Source organism: Buteo buteo, chromosome 1 (genome assembly GCF_964188355.1).
Source record: "Buteo buteo chromosome 1, bButBut1.hap1.1, whole genome shotgun sequence".
NCBI classification, from domain to species: domain Eukaryota; kingdom Metazoa; phylum Chordata; class Aves; order Accipitriformes; family Accipitridae; genus Buteo; species Buteo buteo.
In genome coordinates, this window is record NC_134171.1 from 72246742 (window position 1) to 72262125 (window position 15384).

The 15384-nt window shown below is 50.0% G+C and overlaps 1 protein-coding gene across 2 annotated transcripts in view; it reads left to right on the forward strand.

The window, feature by feature from the left end:
- The window catches only part of MAML3 (mastermind like transcriptional coactivator 3), a 250897-nt gene extending 236516 nt beyond the window's left edge, over positions 1-14381 (forward strand). Inside the window, exons 3-5 of one of the 2 annotated variants that reach the window (XM_075036133.1) lie at positions 5924-6169; positions 8335-8422; positions 11775-14381. In XM_075036133.1, coding sequence (XP_074892234.1) covers positions 5924-6169; positions 8335-8422; positions 11775-12766 — 1326 coding nt within the window. In that variant the 3' untranslated portion in view covers positions 12767-14381. The remainder of the gene's footprint in view (positions 1-5923; positions 6170-8334; positions 8423-11774) is intronic. The other variant, XM_075036141.1, reaches the window with a different exon arrangement.
- Positions 14382-15384: the final 1003 nt, after the last annotated feature.

The following is a 15384-nucleotide window of genomic DNA, read 5'->3' on the forward strand; positions in this document are numbered from 1 at the left end:
TCTTCAGCTTCCAGCCCTTGTATCTGGTTTTGCCTCCTTCACCGGATAAAAGAACTTCTTTAAAGGATTTCTTCCCCCGTGAAGGTATTTTTATACTCCATGGTCAAAGCATCTCTCAGTTTTCTTTGTGGTAAGCTAAATGGATTGAGCTCTTTAAGTCACTCACTGGCAGACACTTTCTGCCTCAAATCATTTTTGTGTCTTCTTTTTCTTCTCTGACTCTAAAGTGTAGACGTCTGATTGTATACATTTTTCTGGTATCGTTCTTCTAATGCAGTATGCAGGATAAGCCACCTCCTGGCTTCTATTTGCTCTTCCGCTCTTTGTATATTCAAGGATCGCATTAGTTCACATACCGCAGAACAGCACAGCGAGCTCATGCCTGACTGTCCGTTTTGCACATTAAGACCCTGCTTTCAAGCCCCCTCTTCCCTGGGGTCCCGCTCGGCCCCCCTGGCCTTCAGCAGCAGCAGCAGAGCCTCCTCACTATGTCCCAGGGCTCTGATCATCAGGCTGTGCACGGAGGGCCGATGAGGAGGCTTGGCTGGTCCCTGCCTGGGCTTACCCGCACCCGGTTGCCCAGCTCTCGGGGCATCAGCTGGTGGTCGTTCTGCTTGTTCTGAAAGAAAATTGTGTGATTGCTTTTAGCTGTAGTTGGGAGATTGAATGACAGAGGGAAGGAATAAATCGCTGCCTGATAAGGAAGAGGCATAGAAGATTTGAGACAAAGAGGAAAATACCTTTTCCACTCCCCTTTGTTCTGTTTTTAAAGTCACTTATGTTTAATGTGCATAACTGTACTTATATGCGTGCACATCACCCCTGAACTCCTGCGGAGGATCCCCTCACTCTAGTAGATCCCTGGAAATACACTGGGAGGACACAGGATTTATGCTCCTGTTGCTTAACTAAGGATCAGATTATCAACAGAGGGCAACTCCCATGTAGGCGTTAACTAAGCAGCCAGATCCCTACAAAAGTTCATCTTACTGGGTGCTCTGCAACTATAAAAACCTGTCCAGACGTGTTATGTTGACCGTTTGGAAATTGTGGCTCTTTTTTGGCTCCGCGAATGGCAGCTCGGCTCTTTCAATACCCGGTTTTGCTCCCAGGGGCCGAGCGCTCGATTCTGGCCGTGGGCTGCTGTAGAAGCGGGTGGCTGAGGATGCAGAGACAGGAGGGGTCCCAGCAGGGTCCCTGGCAGGCTTAGCCAGGGCCAGCGTGTGCGTTTGAACTTGCTCTGTGGCACGGCCGAGTCAGGGGAAGAGGCCTTGGCATCGTCCCCGCTCACATAACCGGCCTCTCGGCTTCTCCTGCCCCTCAGTAAGGACTTCACGGCAGAGCTACAGCTTCCCCGTTCCTGGCTGGAGCGCATGTAACTCTGCACGAGCCACCGTTATCAGGACGGAGCTGTTTGCTACCTGCGAGTAGCCCACGGTGGCTTCAGGCGTTGTTGAAAATAGACTGAAAAAACAGAAGTCACATTGTACCATCTTCCCAGATGTGACAGGCTAATGAGAGACAGGCTGAAAATACAGCATGTGTTTCCCATTCCAGGACATCTTGTCACTCTTTTTGGGGACTGCATGCCCACACCCATACAGGGCACCCCTGTATGCGAGCACAGGGCCCTGGGGGAAGGAGCTGAGTTGTCCCCTGGCTGCTGCGGATGTCCGGGGGATCCCTGCGGAGCGGCGGCAGCCTGAGTCACCCTGCGGTGAGTCAGGCTGTGGGCATGGGCCGCTGGGTACCAGCGGAGGTGATGTGCGGCCGGGAGCTGGTTAGCCGGGGTGCTGGTGAGGGCGTCTGGAGAGCGAAGAGGCAGCAGTGCCAGTTGGCGGAGGAAGGAAAATGCAGACGCAGAGGCAGGGCGGAGGGTGTAGGAAGGAGAAAGGGACGGCAGGAGCAAGAGGTCAAAGGGAAGGAAGGCTCGGGGTGCAGTAGGAGGATGAGGGAGCTGGCAGGCAGCGCAGGAGCAAAAAAGATTGTCAGTGAAGCTTGGATTAATTTGGTTTTGAAGCTCTAGAACTGTGGAAGTGCTGCACTTAGCCCGAGTTGCTTGACTTGGTGCTTGGCTCCTGTGGTGAGACTGCATCTGACCTGGAGCAGGCATGGTTTGTAAGAGCCATGTAGAGCCCAGCGTTGCTTCTTTCGTCACCAATTCCCAGCCACACGCATGCCCCCCCCCCCCCAGCCCACTTCCATGTTTCATCTCTGTGCAGGACCTGCAGAGGGAAGAGTGGAAGGAGGGTGGGTGTGCACACCCGTGGCTGGGTAGCTGAAGCAACCCGCAAGCCTGCGTGGCCCCGTGCCGCTGCCAGGACTGGGCAGGGTTGTACAACCCCCCCTCGGAGGTTAACAGCAGCAGTGCTGGGCTGCAGAGGTGCTCTTGGTAAAGAGCTCTGCTCCCAGGTGCTAGGGAGCATTTTCCTGCCTGCGGAGACCTTTTGCCTGGGCTGTGCTCCTGTTTTCAGGACACGTAACCCAGGGCTGCTCCCAGTGATGTCAGCGGGGCCTTTCATCATTGGTTGGGAAGAGCTTTCGCCAAAAAAAATGGAAAGGGAAAGCAATATTCCGGGCAGGAGGGTGGTGTTCTGGCTTGATGAAGAAGGCCTGGCTTTAAACCTGTTATTAAAACTGGAAACAGGAAATTTTCACTCTGACTAGGTAAACTCTTGTACCTCGAAATGACTAAACGCACAACACTGGAAGTAACACCTTTGTGCTAATCTTCGTATTTCCTCCAGCTGCTGCATGGTGCACGGGGCTCATGTCAGCTGGCGGGGCTCCTTTCAAAGCTTTCTTTCTTTTTAGACTCTAGAATTAACGTACAACGTAATACGATACAGAATAGAGAGCCTTCTGCGGCACTACCGCGGGGTGAACGTGTCCCTCAGCCGTACCCCTGCGTGCGGAAGAGCCAGGACAGTAGTTCGGTAATAAGATTGTTTTGAAGGTGATTCAGTGAGGACTTGGGCCGCAGCCCCAAAGGCAGCTGTGCGCCGAGGCTGGGCGGAGGAAGCTCGGAGTGATGTCACTTCACAGCATGCCCTTTGGCTCCCGGGTTCCCCCCCCTTTTCTTTTTCCTTGTAGTGGCTGCAGCAAAGGCTCCATTATTTGGCAGCGTGGCATTGCTTTTGTCTATAAATGGAAGCAGTTGGCCCGTCTCCCAGTATAACACAAGATAGTCCTGTGCATCAGTTATGCAATCTGTAGCGTGATGACTTCATCAGAAGCCGGGGGAGGGCCGGGGGGGTGGTAGGAAAAAGCCTTTACCGTCAGCTCTGCTGGAGACAGCTGATGTCTGCGTGTCCCCCAAAGCAAAGAAAGCGGGAGCTGGGTGACAGGGTGGGTGAGAGGGCTGGGTGCTAGAGCAGCTGAGGGATCCTTAGCGGGTGCGTTTTCCTCGCCCCTGCTCTGGGAAGCCCCAGCAGCTGCCGCAGCCCTCGCCCTTAGGGTGCTGCGGGGACCACGCTTGACCAGGTTGTAAAGCGCAGCGAGAGATGGGACCGGGGGAGAAGTGGAAAGAGGAGCGGGGAGGGAACTTTCAAACCAGGGCAGATGTTAAAAAGAGAAAGAACCTGAATATCGGAGAGCTGCCTTTCGGCAGAGAGCCCTTCAGGGAATATCTGTGCAAAGTAGAGATGTGGACAAATTGTACTTTCTTGTTATTTCCTCAGAAGGGTCCTTGGAAACCTGACCTTCATGCAGAAAGGCTGATCCTAATTTCCCAAGCTACACTCAAGCATTGATTTTAACCCTTTCATTGACCGGGTTGGGGGGTGTGTCATAAGATTACTTTTCTAGACATTCCCAATCACACAGTAATTGACATAACTCCAACCACCAGTGAGGCAGATGAATCTAAACCCCACCCCGGCATGCTTTGCACAAAGGATCCTGAAGTGGTATAGGTCCTTTCCATCAAGTTAGTGTTTTTGAATGAGTACCCATCTCTAGAAAACCATTAAAGAGGTTCTAATGAGCAAATGCTAAGGCCCATCCTGCCAAACGAGCTGCTCTCTGCGGTGCTTCCTCTGCCTTACTTAGCCCAGCAGAGGTGAAGACCGCTGGTATCACCCACCGCAAGCTGGTATGTGCTAGTAGCTTTCCCAATACTTGGTAAAAGGTGGTCCTGCCCTGCAGAGCACCTCTTGCACGGTTTTTTTGTCTTACGGGAAGCCGGCCTGAGCTAACCACAGCCTTACTCATCTCTCCCTCACCAGGCAGTCCCCGTGCATCCCGGCCTACGGTGATGAAGGGATGGTGAGGGCAGGCTGCCCGGCTTCACGTGTAAGCGATGCCGGGGAAGGGCAGAACGCCCAGAGCCAGCCCCACGGCGAGGGCTGCCGGATCTGGGGCTCTGGCCGAGACCAGGCTGCGAGGGTGACCCAGGACGAGTCCCTGCTGCGGGTCCTCCTCTGGGACACGGAGCAGCGCTGCTCCGTCGCAGGGGCAACGTGGGCTGCGAGGGGCTCGGGTACTAGCTAGCACGTGGAAGGTAGATGGGAGAGAAGAGAAAATCCTTAAGCTCTTTTACAGCAAGGAGCACCCGGAGTAAGGACTGGGCGACCAGCGCTACGCCTGCTGCTTTGTAATCACCCCCCCAGTCGTTATTTTTTGAGATTCGGCCCTAGCCGGCCATCGGGTTTTGAGCAAGGCTCCCTCCGTAGCGCTGAAGGCAGGCGCTGGGCTGTTGTCAGCTGCCTTTCCCCCGGCAGCGGGACAGCCCGGTGTTACAGCCCCGCCGGACGGGCTCCGAGGGACCCCCCCTCCCCGCTCCGCGGCAGCTCGGGGCGGGGGGGAACACACAGTTATAAAGACACCAGCTCCCGGTACAGCTGCGGACCCCCGGGAACGGTCCCCGCCGTCCCACGCCCGCTCGGTTGCTGCCCCCCCCCCCCGGGGGGCAGGGAGTGTGGGGGGTGTCCAGCCGCTCCCCGGCCCCCCTCGCCCGTACCGGGGAGAGGCCGGTCCCGCTCCGCCGGGCCGTGCCGTGCCGTACCGGGCCGGTCGGTGCCGCGGGCGGGCAGCGACACCTGCCGGCGGGCGGCGGCGCCGGTGACCGCAGCCTCCCCCGGGCAGCGCCGGCGGGCGCGGCGGCAGCACCGGGGAGGGGGGGGGAGCCGGGGTCGAAGCGGGACTCGGGTAAAAGCCCGGCCCTCGGCCGGGAGAGCGGCGAGGAGCGGGGAGGGCTCCCCGGCAGCCCCCCGGCCGGTGGAGGGCCGGCGGAGAGAGGGGGTTCCGAGGCTTAGCCCCGGCCTTCGGTCGCTTCGTTTTCCCGGTGCTAAAAGGCAGCAAATTGGATTAGAAACGTAAAGAGAAAGCAGGGTGGGTTTAGAAGGTGTCTGTGGCATCGCACGCCCTGCATCCTTCCAGCCACGCGCTTCTGGTCCATCGCTGCGGGATGGAAATCTTAAATAAACACGTTATGTGGTTAAATCCCGAGATTCTGGTGCAGTATGGGGGGATTTAATGCTGCCAGCTCCCGCTATTCGTTGTGTGCGCCTAAAACCCAGAGGACTGTGTGAGACCGCCGTTATGGAGAAAGGGAGAGAAAATATACTTGTCTCCATGATGAGGGAGAAGAAGTTTAGAAAAACATGACTCTGGAGTTACGTATCCTGAACGAAAATAAGCCTAGTACACAACTTTATTATTTTATTATTAATGAATTGTAAAAGGGTTCTTGCTTTATCTGAGGGGGCTTTGAACTCCAGGAGAGAAGAGGAACCTGCCACCTGCTCCCTGTGGGGAACAGCCCACGGCTTGGTCACAAGCCACGAGCATCTTTCCAAGGACTCTTACTTTCTTCAAGCTCCAGTCTTCACCCACAGGCTCAACGCTTCTTGTTAATGAGCCGTAATTTCCCTTTCCCTTGGAGCACCCTGAGTAACGAGGCCTTCTCTCTCTCTGTGCGCAGGAGCAGCATCAAGTGGGATTGTCTCGGACCACAGGGCCTATGCAGCCTTCCGTGCCACCGGGCTCCAGCAGCGTGGTCACAGGCACGAGCTCTGGGGGTCCCTTCCTGGGAAACCAACCTCAAGCGGCCATCATGAAGCAGATGCTGATTGAGCAGAGAGCCCAGCTCCACGTGATAGAGCAGCAGAAACAACAGTTTCTAAGAGAGCAAAGGCAGCAGCAGCAGCAGCAGATCCTGGCAGAGCAGGTACAGTATCCATTTGTCTCAGGCACCGCCGTGCGCGCTGCTAGGAGAGCATGAGCGCTAGAGACAGCGCAACACCAGCCCTTCCTTCTGTATTGGGTCATTCTTTCTGTGGCTCCTGTCATGGAATTTCAGCAATGGTTATCAAAGAAGACGCATCTGCCTCAATCTTACCATTAGTTTGGCAAATATTACCCATGTTCCCAGCGGTGGCTTTGGCAGTCACGTGGGATTTTAGACACCAGAAAAGCTAGCTCTTAACCTGGTATCTCATGGTGCATTTACACTGGCAGAAGCAGACCCTGCTACAGTTACAGCTGCTGGTGCTCTCCCCTACCTATGACTATGGTCTTGCACTGGCAAAAGCAATGTACAGCCGTGCAGCGATCAAGGACAAAGAACCGATGTGCATTAACAGTAACCTAGCAAAGAAAAAAAGTTAGTATGTACTCAGATCAATACCTTAATCTGGTTTATCGCATGCCAGTAAGAGTAACTAAGTTAGCAGAAGGGAGAGGCAGTATCAAGGAGGGAACCAGAGGCTGAAGTGGGAGAACAGGAAAACCATATCTAGCAGTGGCAGCGTGGAACTGCTGCGTTGGAGCCCATCACCTGGCTTCTGGAACTTTTGGGTTTTGCAGTACGGATGTTAAATTACCCGGTCTGAATGGTGATGTCTTACACGTGTTTAACTCAGCTGTAGTTTAAAAGCAACCCAGGAGAAAGTCAGTGAAAAGTCACAGTGTTCAGTTCCTATAAGCTCATATCCAGGTTTAAATTTGCAGTCCCCTAACATTACCTAAATGATGTTCTGATAGGTCAGTAGTTGCTTTAAGCTTGGCTTCACCTCTCCTGCTGGGGAGATACAGTTCAACACCTAGGGTCTGCTTTAATTTGTGTTAGAACTTGTGCATGTTCTATATCAGAGAAGTATTGATAGCCTTCCCCTCTTCTCATGGTCCTCCTGAGAAACAGAAAAATTCACCCCTAGTGAACAGGAAGGATGCTCCTAGAAATATTCAGGATAAAGATGCATGAATTGGTTCAGGGTGAACAAGTGCAGGAGAGTGAGGATGCAGTAACGTTCCCCCATCATGGATCAGGCCAATTCAAGTGCATAAACCCAAGAGCCAGTCACTGACTTGGCTGCTGAAGGCAAGCCTAAAAGTGTTGAAAACCCACAAGGCTGAGGCTGTCAAGTGTGCTGGCATAGATGAAAAATGACGGAGTCACAGTCCTCAGGCTCCTAGCTTTTGGGTGTTTTGTGCCTAACAAGGTTCCCTTTATCTTTTTGATAGCTTGTAACACATATTTATGAACACAGGGATTAGTACTTGCTTCTTTTCCATCTTTGCCGTTCTCTTACCTTTGTTACACATCCTTGTTTTTGGACACAATATTTGTACAGCTGCAGATGAAGCACCAAGATGTGTCCTTTCAGTTAGTGCTTAGTCGAGTATACCCTAGGCTTTGAAAGCTCTGGTAAACACACTCTCCGTTTTTATAATCAGCTCTTGATTCTGTTTTAGATGCGCGAGTATTCATAGAAAACAATCACAGAGGAGCAGTGTGGGCTGGATCGAGGGAGGAGGCATTTTGCAATCACCTGCTCCCCAAATATCATTCACTGAAGCACAAGAGGAAATGTGCCTTAGTACCCGTTTCTCTTTTGGCTCGGGAATGGTCCTAGGCCACAGTGCTCAGGTCAGGATGCAGTACTCCTTGCAGCTGAGCGTTTTGAGTGCAGAGGTGGAGGAAGGTCTTGCACCACGAGCACAAACCTCTAGACCTTTGGCAGGGCTGGGGGAAGGAAAGGGTGTGTGGCTACAGTTGCCCTTAGATGTAGGTGAGCAAGGCTATTTCATATCCCTCCCTCTCCTTTCAGCCTGCAGACAATTAAGTTCGCGCTGTAGAGGTCGAGATGAAGTGGTTGTAAGTGAGGAGAGATGATGTTAGCCTTTCTGAACCAAAAGGAGTCCGTGTGCTGAGCAGCCCAAGTGCTCTCAGGAGGACTCTTCAAATGACTCTGCTTGTCTCTCCAGAACAGCTTGCTAGATAAGAAATGCTGCAGTTCTGCTGTAGTACTTTTGCCACCAGCCCCTTTCTCAGCTCGCTAATTAATTAATCATCTTTTTCTCTTCTGCTTTCTTTCCCTCATTCATTTTCAGCAGTTGCAGCAGCAGTCACATTTGCCTCGGCAGCATCTGCAGCAACAGCGGAGCCCGTATCCAGTGCAACAGGTCAATCAGTTCCAAGGTAAAAGTCAAATTCTTTTTCCTATATTGGAGTCGATGTATGCCCCTGTAGTGGGCCTGTGGAAGTTCATGCGTTTTGTGGAGACCAGGGTTTAAGCAGTGTGCCAGAAGAGGAAGACAGGCTGTTGCACCCTTGCACATACTGCATATTTACCAAAGGGGAGTGCCCAGGTTTGTGTATTTAGTTAAGTTTCTAATTTCCTTTCTGCTTCCCTCAGCGAAAGCTGCATTTTTTATTTGACATTTGTTTTGCCTCTTTGACGTCTGGATTCTATGGATTTATCTTGTTTGCCTTCATTCTCATTATGCTTTTTTTTTTCCAGCTAGTGTCTCACACCCTATCTTGGTTTTGCCCCTCTTCATTCCCCACTTTATCTAATTTGATGAGCAGAGAATTTCAGAGAGGTGATTCTTATCTGGAGAAGTGACTGATAAATGTCAGGTGTGGGAAACACAGTGAAATATCTGAGATGTAAATGGAGATTTTTTTAATGATCTCAAAAAAAGCAAGTATTATTTCAATGTGCTCACAGATAACTGAAGAATGTAAATACAATCAGTTTGGCTTAGGAAAAGAAGTTAATTCTGAGCTTTTTAGGTGCAAAGTATCCACTGAGTGTCTTCAGTAACCATGGATTCTAAACAGATGTGAAACGAACATGCATTGGCACTCTATATTCATGATAGTGTCATGTAACTGCAACAGAAAATGAGGGAGGCAAGCATATTGCAGTTCTTGTACCCAGGAAGTGAACAGGTAGCCAGATCTGCTGCTGGTATATATCAGGGTGGCTACTTCTAATCACCTTCTCATTTTTATCTTCGGCAGCATAAATTCTGTATGAAATTCCCCCCCCCCCCAATAAATTAATTTGCAAAATCAAAATGTATGTGTGTGCACTGTCATGCATTGAGATGCACATGTAAAATCTTTCTGCATTAATGCTTCTTTGAAATCTTGCCTTCATATGTATTATTTAAAAGAAATGGAGAAGAGAGTTTAGGCTAATCTGACAGAGCAAGGAACTAATTTTCATAAATGAGCTAATTTAAATATAAATATTTCACCATTTTTCCTATTTAGTCACAAGAATGTAATCCAGTGCAGTGGGTTATGTGTAAATGAGACCAGAAGGTGGCCCAAAATTTTAAAATCTGTTGCATCTGTCTTTTAACTACTCCTTCTCTGATCTCCTGTCTGTTATGCCAAGCCCAGTAGTTAACAAAAGTAGTATGTGAACCGCTTGCTGGTAGTGACTCAGTTGGAGGTTTTCAACTGCCATTTTCAATTAAAAAGTAGCTAAAGATGCATTAAATAAAGTTTTTCACATTAACTGTATCATCTTAAGCACTTGCTGGAGTCATTGTAAAAAGAGACTGTTTCTAATCATGGAAGGAGGAGGTGACCTAAATTAAGAAAAATCAAGGGGACCCTAGTGCCAATCATTAAGAAAACAGTTTGATAGCATGGATAAAGTAAAAGCTGCCTCTACATTTGCCCTGTTCAAATGAGATCCAGGTGGTCTCTCTTCATGCTACAAGACATTTCATTTATCTATATGTTGGAGCTAAAAGCATCCTCCAGAAGCTTATCCTGCTGCAGCAAAAAGGAGGTATAGCCATCCTCTGCATTATATGCAAAACTATAGAAATGACGCTTCCTTTATTCACACCCATTTCTCATGGAAACCAAGCCAATGTAACTAACAGGGCCCAGTACTCACTATTCTCCACGGATGTTCAGGTATGTTGTCCGTCACAGAGGGACAACAGATAGGAGCTGATTTAAGAACATTCAGATTTTGTTGTACAATTCATGACTCTTAAAGCAACCATTTTATATTTACATCTTGCATTTAATAATGTTTGAGCTGGGAGTAATTGTGTGCCTCATGCTCTCAGAGCTTCACCTGCAGAGTATTGTATTTAGTTTGGTATGGTAGTGACTCAAAACCACAATGAACCCATGGCATACTCAGAGCTCCGGTAATTGTTTTTAAATAAAGACAGTAAATACAGAAGCATATTGGCTTCCCAGAAATCGATAGCTCCCCCCATCTCTGAAGGGAAGACACAAGCATGGTTCAGTTATCTGCCACGGTGTGGAATTTAACAAGGTTAGGATTTTCTGGTTTCCCATCACTGGCCTAAGGTGGACTAAAATGTGCTTATAATATTGATTCACTAATACACTCTCCCTGCTTTAAATGTCCACAAAAAACAATTTTTCTTCTTCCCTTAGACTTAATCAGTAACAATTATATAGAAAATCCATTCACTTATGCCTCCTGAGCTATTAAAAAATTGATTGGCTTTCTGAGCCTGACACTTCCATTTTCAAGGCTTACTTTTGAAAGACAATGGAGATATTTAAAAGAGAGCTTCAAATGGTAAACTGAAGTTCACCTGCATGCTGCCATTGAAGAAGACCAATGGCAGCTTTCTCATTTGCTTGCTAGAAGCTGAATTAGGCTTATCTGAAGAAGATAAGTGCTACTACATCACAGTGCATATGCAACTTTGAAGTCTTAGGGACTAATTTTTTTCATGGAGGCAGGTGCACATTGTCACTGGTCCTGGGATAAAAAATACACACAAAAAGAAAGACTCGTATTTACTTTTGAAAGGGGACTTTGACTCCCAGGTCAAATTTAATCTCTGGTCCTAGCGAAGTAAGAGAAAGGCAGGCCTATTTTAGCCCTGCAGCTCCCGTGGCTGTCTAGCTTAGGTACCCGAGGAGGTTATTATCTGAGAGGCAACCATGGCTGTAATCATGCATCACGCATGCAGTTGTGTTGCCTGATTCTTCAAGAATCTGAAGCCATGATTCCCTTTGGGTACACATCCCAAAATTGTCATAATTGAGAACTACTTAGCGAGTAAATCATTGGCCTTTTAACCTTGCCAGTCTCATTTTAGCCTTAAGGGAAATTAGGCTGCTCGCCTGCATTGATGGTATTCTCTGCTGAACAGTGTCCCGCTTCACGAATTGAATACCTAACACGATCAGCGATCCTGTTTAGGGTGGCACTTGAGCTGTGTTGACTCTCACCTTCAAGGAGAGGGGATTTGGCAGGTCAGGACAGAGGCTGCAGCCAGAGTGAGGTGGGGAACACATAATCTCTGAAATGTAACTATCATTAGGCAGCAAGCACATCTCCCAAGGATGGATAACCTTCTAGCTCTCTGGTAACCTTCATGTGAAGCGATAATTTATTCACTCAGAAAGCACAGGGATCTGAAATCCTACTGTGATGCAGAAGGCTCCTACAGATTCTCTCTTATGCAAAGACGTGTGAATTACAATTTACAGGGTTGTGGTTTTTTCTTACCTTCCTCCCTTTTTGGTGTAGGTTCTCCCCAGGATATAGCAGCTGTGAGAAACCAAGCAGCACTCCAGAGCATGAGGACATCCCGAATGATGGCCCAGAACGCGAGCATGATGGCAATGGGTCCCTCCCAGAACCCGAGCACACTGCCCACGACCGCAGGCCAGTCAGACATGGGCATGGCTCCTTACAGCAACGCCTCTTCCAGCCAGCCGGGAATGTACAGTATGAGCACAGGGATGAGCCAAATGTTGCAGCACCCAAACCAAAGTGGCATGAACATGGCACATAACGCAGGCCAGGGAACGAGGCAGCCTGCCTCTGGACAAGCGGTGGGAATGGTCGGCACTTTTGGTCAGAACATGCTGGTAAACTCTGCTCTTCCCCAGCATCAGCAGCAGATGAAAGGACCTGTGGGCCAGGTCTTACCCAGGCCACAGGCACCACGGCTTCAAAACCTGATGGGGACTGTCCCTCAAGGAACACAGAACTGGCAGCAGCGAGGCTTACAAGGTATTCCTGGAAGGACTAGCAGTGAAATGGGGCCCTTCAATAATGGCACAACATACCCGATGCAGTCTGGGCAGCCACGGCTGTCCAAGCAACACTTCCCACAGGGGCTTAATCAGACAGTTGTGGACACGAGTGGAACAGTAAGAGCCCTCAACCCAGCGATGGGAAGACAGTTGCTGCAACCACTACCGGGGCAACAAGGAGCCAGCCAGGCCAGGCCGATGGTAATGCCTGCAATAAGCCAAGGGGTGCCCACGATGTCCGGCTTTAGTCAGCCTCCAACGCAGCAAATGCCAGGTGGTAACTTTGCTCAGAGCAGCCAAGGCCAGGCCTACGAGAGGAATCCCACTCAGGACATATCTTACAACTACAGTAATGAAGGAGCGGGGGGGTCATTCTCCAGTTTAGCAGAGGGCGCAGACCTTGTGGACTCCATCATTAAGAGCGGACCAGGGGATGAGTGGATACAAGAACTTGATGAGTTGTTTGGAAACCCCCAGTGAATGGGCTTGTATAGTCTGGAGCTTTGGTTGTTATGTTTGAAAAAAGAAAAGAGAGAGTTGGATGTTCTCCCCATCCTTGGATTGTTGGGGTTTTGTTTGAAGTGGTTTGGTTTGGGGTTATTTTGTTTTCTTTTGTTTTTAATCGTGCAAACTGAGCTGATCTGTAGCCAACTTTGGAAGATTCAGGGGACGATGAAAACATCGGCATCCCAAGACTTCCACCAAGCAATCTCTGTTGTGTGGCAGCACCCGCTGTGGGGGGGTGGGCAGGATGGGAGAAACTGGAAAAGGCGGGTGATGCCTCTGGTTGGGAAAATTTGGTCTTTCCCCACTGAAACGAGGCTTCATTGCACAGTGGTATGGGGTGGTCCCGATATCTCCCGCCTCATGTAACTGTAAACACTGCAACTTTCAGGGGAACAGATGAAAACAGCCGGGAACAAAGCCTAAAGACGTCCGTGGGCGATTGCACAGGCCCTGGTCAGAAATGGGCTTAACCCCGGGGGTAAGCAGGTCTCGGTGAGCCACAGCCAGGCCCATGGGGCCGGCTCTGGGCTGTCACAAGGGAACGTGCAGCGCAGACGTGACAAACCTAAACAGTCACAGGGAGGTCACCATTTTCACTGCAGAGTGATAAAAATCCAAGAAAAGTGTAGGAGAACGTAAATTTGGCAGTGTGGTGAGGACAGTTTGATTATGGGACTGCTGCCGGACATGGCTTAGGTGGGTGGGTTAACTTAATGAGCTATTTAGTCCCCTTGGGACTTGCAGTTGCGCTTCTCTGTCAGAGCACTTTGGCATGTGCTGCCTGGCAGAGCAGAACAGCAGCTATGAATGGTGTTGAAGGGCTGGGAGGTACCAAGTGGGTCCTAAGCAGGTCCCTCTCTCTCTCCTTCCTCCCCAGTATGTTTTCAATTCACTTCCTTCCCCTCCTATCCTTCCGTGCAAAGCAAGCTGGCTGCACTTTTTTTCGGGTGACCAACAACTGCCACAAAGGTGCAGGCAGGGAAGGAGACAACAAGCATGAGAAAATGTACAGGGAAGGTTTGGCACGCAGAATGAGTTTCTCCTGTCCTCTTGAAAAGTGCAAGGTTGGCAGATAGTATTAGCCTGGAGTGTCTGGGTTCTCGACGTGATGTTATATGCAGCCTGATCTTCAGTCTTAAACAGATGTTTGGTCTAATCTCTTTGGTTTGCTGGAATAGAATTCACTGCACTGTTTGAAGAACAAGAACCAGTGAAGGACTAGTAAAGATCATTCGTGAATGGGTGAAATAATGGATGCAGTTATTACAAACATGGGGTCTGCCCAAATAAGCTTTTAGGTAATAGTGACATATCACTATCTCCACTGTGTGGACCAGTTCTAAGCCGCACTGTGATGAAGTTGTGGTATGCCTTGCATAATATTGAGATGCCAGCCATTCTGAATGTCTAAAGCAGCGGTTCCCAAGCTGCAGTCTGGGGCTGAGGTAAGCTGTCCTCCGAAACCTACCACCTTTTTAGTGTTTTCAGCTGAGAGCTGCTTATCAGGTTATATAGTGGCGCATAAAAAAAGTTAACATGATCAACAGTCCAAAACGTTTGGGAACCTCTGGCCTAATGCTGGCCTCTGTGAGCCATAAGATGTGCTCTGCAGTGAAAGTGTCTCTAGTGTACAACTACCAGTACCAACTACAGCTACCGATTACCTCCTTGTGCGCTGCTCTCCTTGGGCCCGATGATGCAAAGTGCTCGGCTGCCGAAATCCACGGGAGCTGAGGGGCTCAAGCCCTGCCTTTCCCTGTGGAGCACAGATACGCATCACATTAAGGAGTGGGAACAAAATGGGCCTGGAAGCATCTCAGGGTGCCATTACGGTTCCCTTTCATGCAGTAATCCCTTGCAGGGCTTACCTAGACAAGGGGAAGTATCTGTTTTAAATGCTATAATGTAGGCAGAACAAGCTGCATTTTTAACATGGACTAGCTGGTCAAGATGAGCTATCGATCCAGCTTGCCCTGACTGCTAGATTTTTAAAACATGCTTTAGTTACATCTCTTTTAGCTGACCCCTTTTTAAAATACAGCAGAAGGACCTATTCCAGTTCCAGCTGAAGATGATAGGGGTTTGCCTGTCTGCTGCTTCAGCAGGAGCTGGATTGGGCCCTAATTCAGTGAAAGAGAGCACCAGCCGAAGTTTTCAGTCCATCTTGCGGGTAAACGGCTCTCGGTCGGACTAGCCTGAACGGAAGGGGTAGGCAAACAATGAGAGAAATGGTACCCTGAAGATTCGAGGGCGTCTGCATATGTGTGTGTCTGTGTGAGCGTGTGGGTGAGGGAGCGATGAGCTGGTGTGGCACATACGTGTCCTGCCCCGTACGACAGAGGCACGCCAGGACGAGGAGGCAGCGAGCCCGCTGCACGGGGGACGGCGCTGGGGACGGCACGGCATCCCTTTGTCGGGTGCCAGTGACCGGGGGTCACCTGCCAGCACAGAGCTGGGAAATGAGGGTTTAGAAACACGCAACCACCACGCTGCGGCCAAGTGCAAACCCACGTGCATCAGGGAGATACAGGCTTTGGTGAATACATGGTGATGAAGACTGAGTCTCTGTTGTCTTTGCAAAGCTTCCTCCA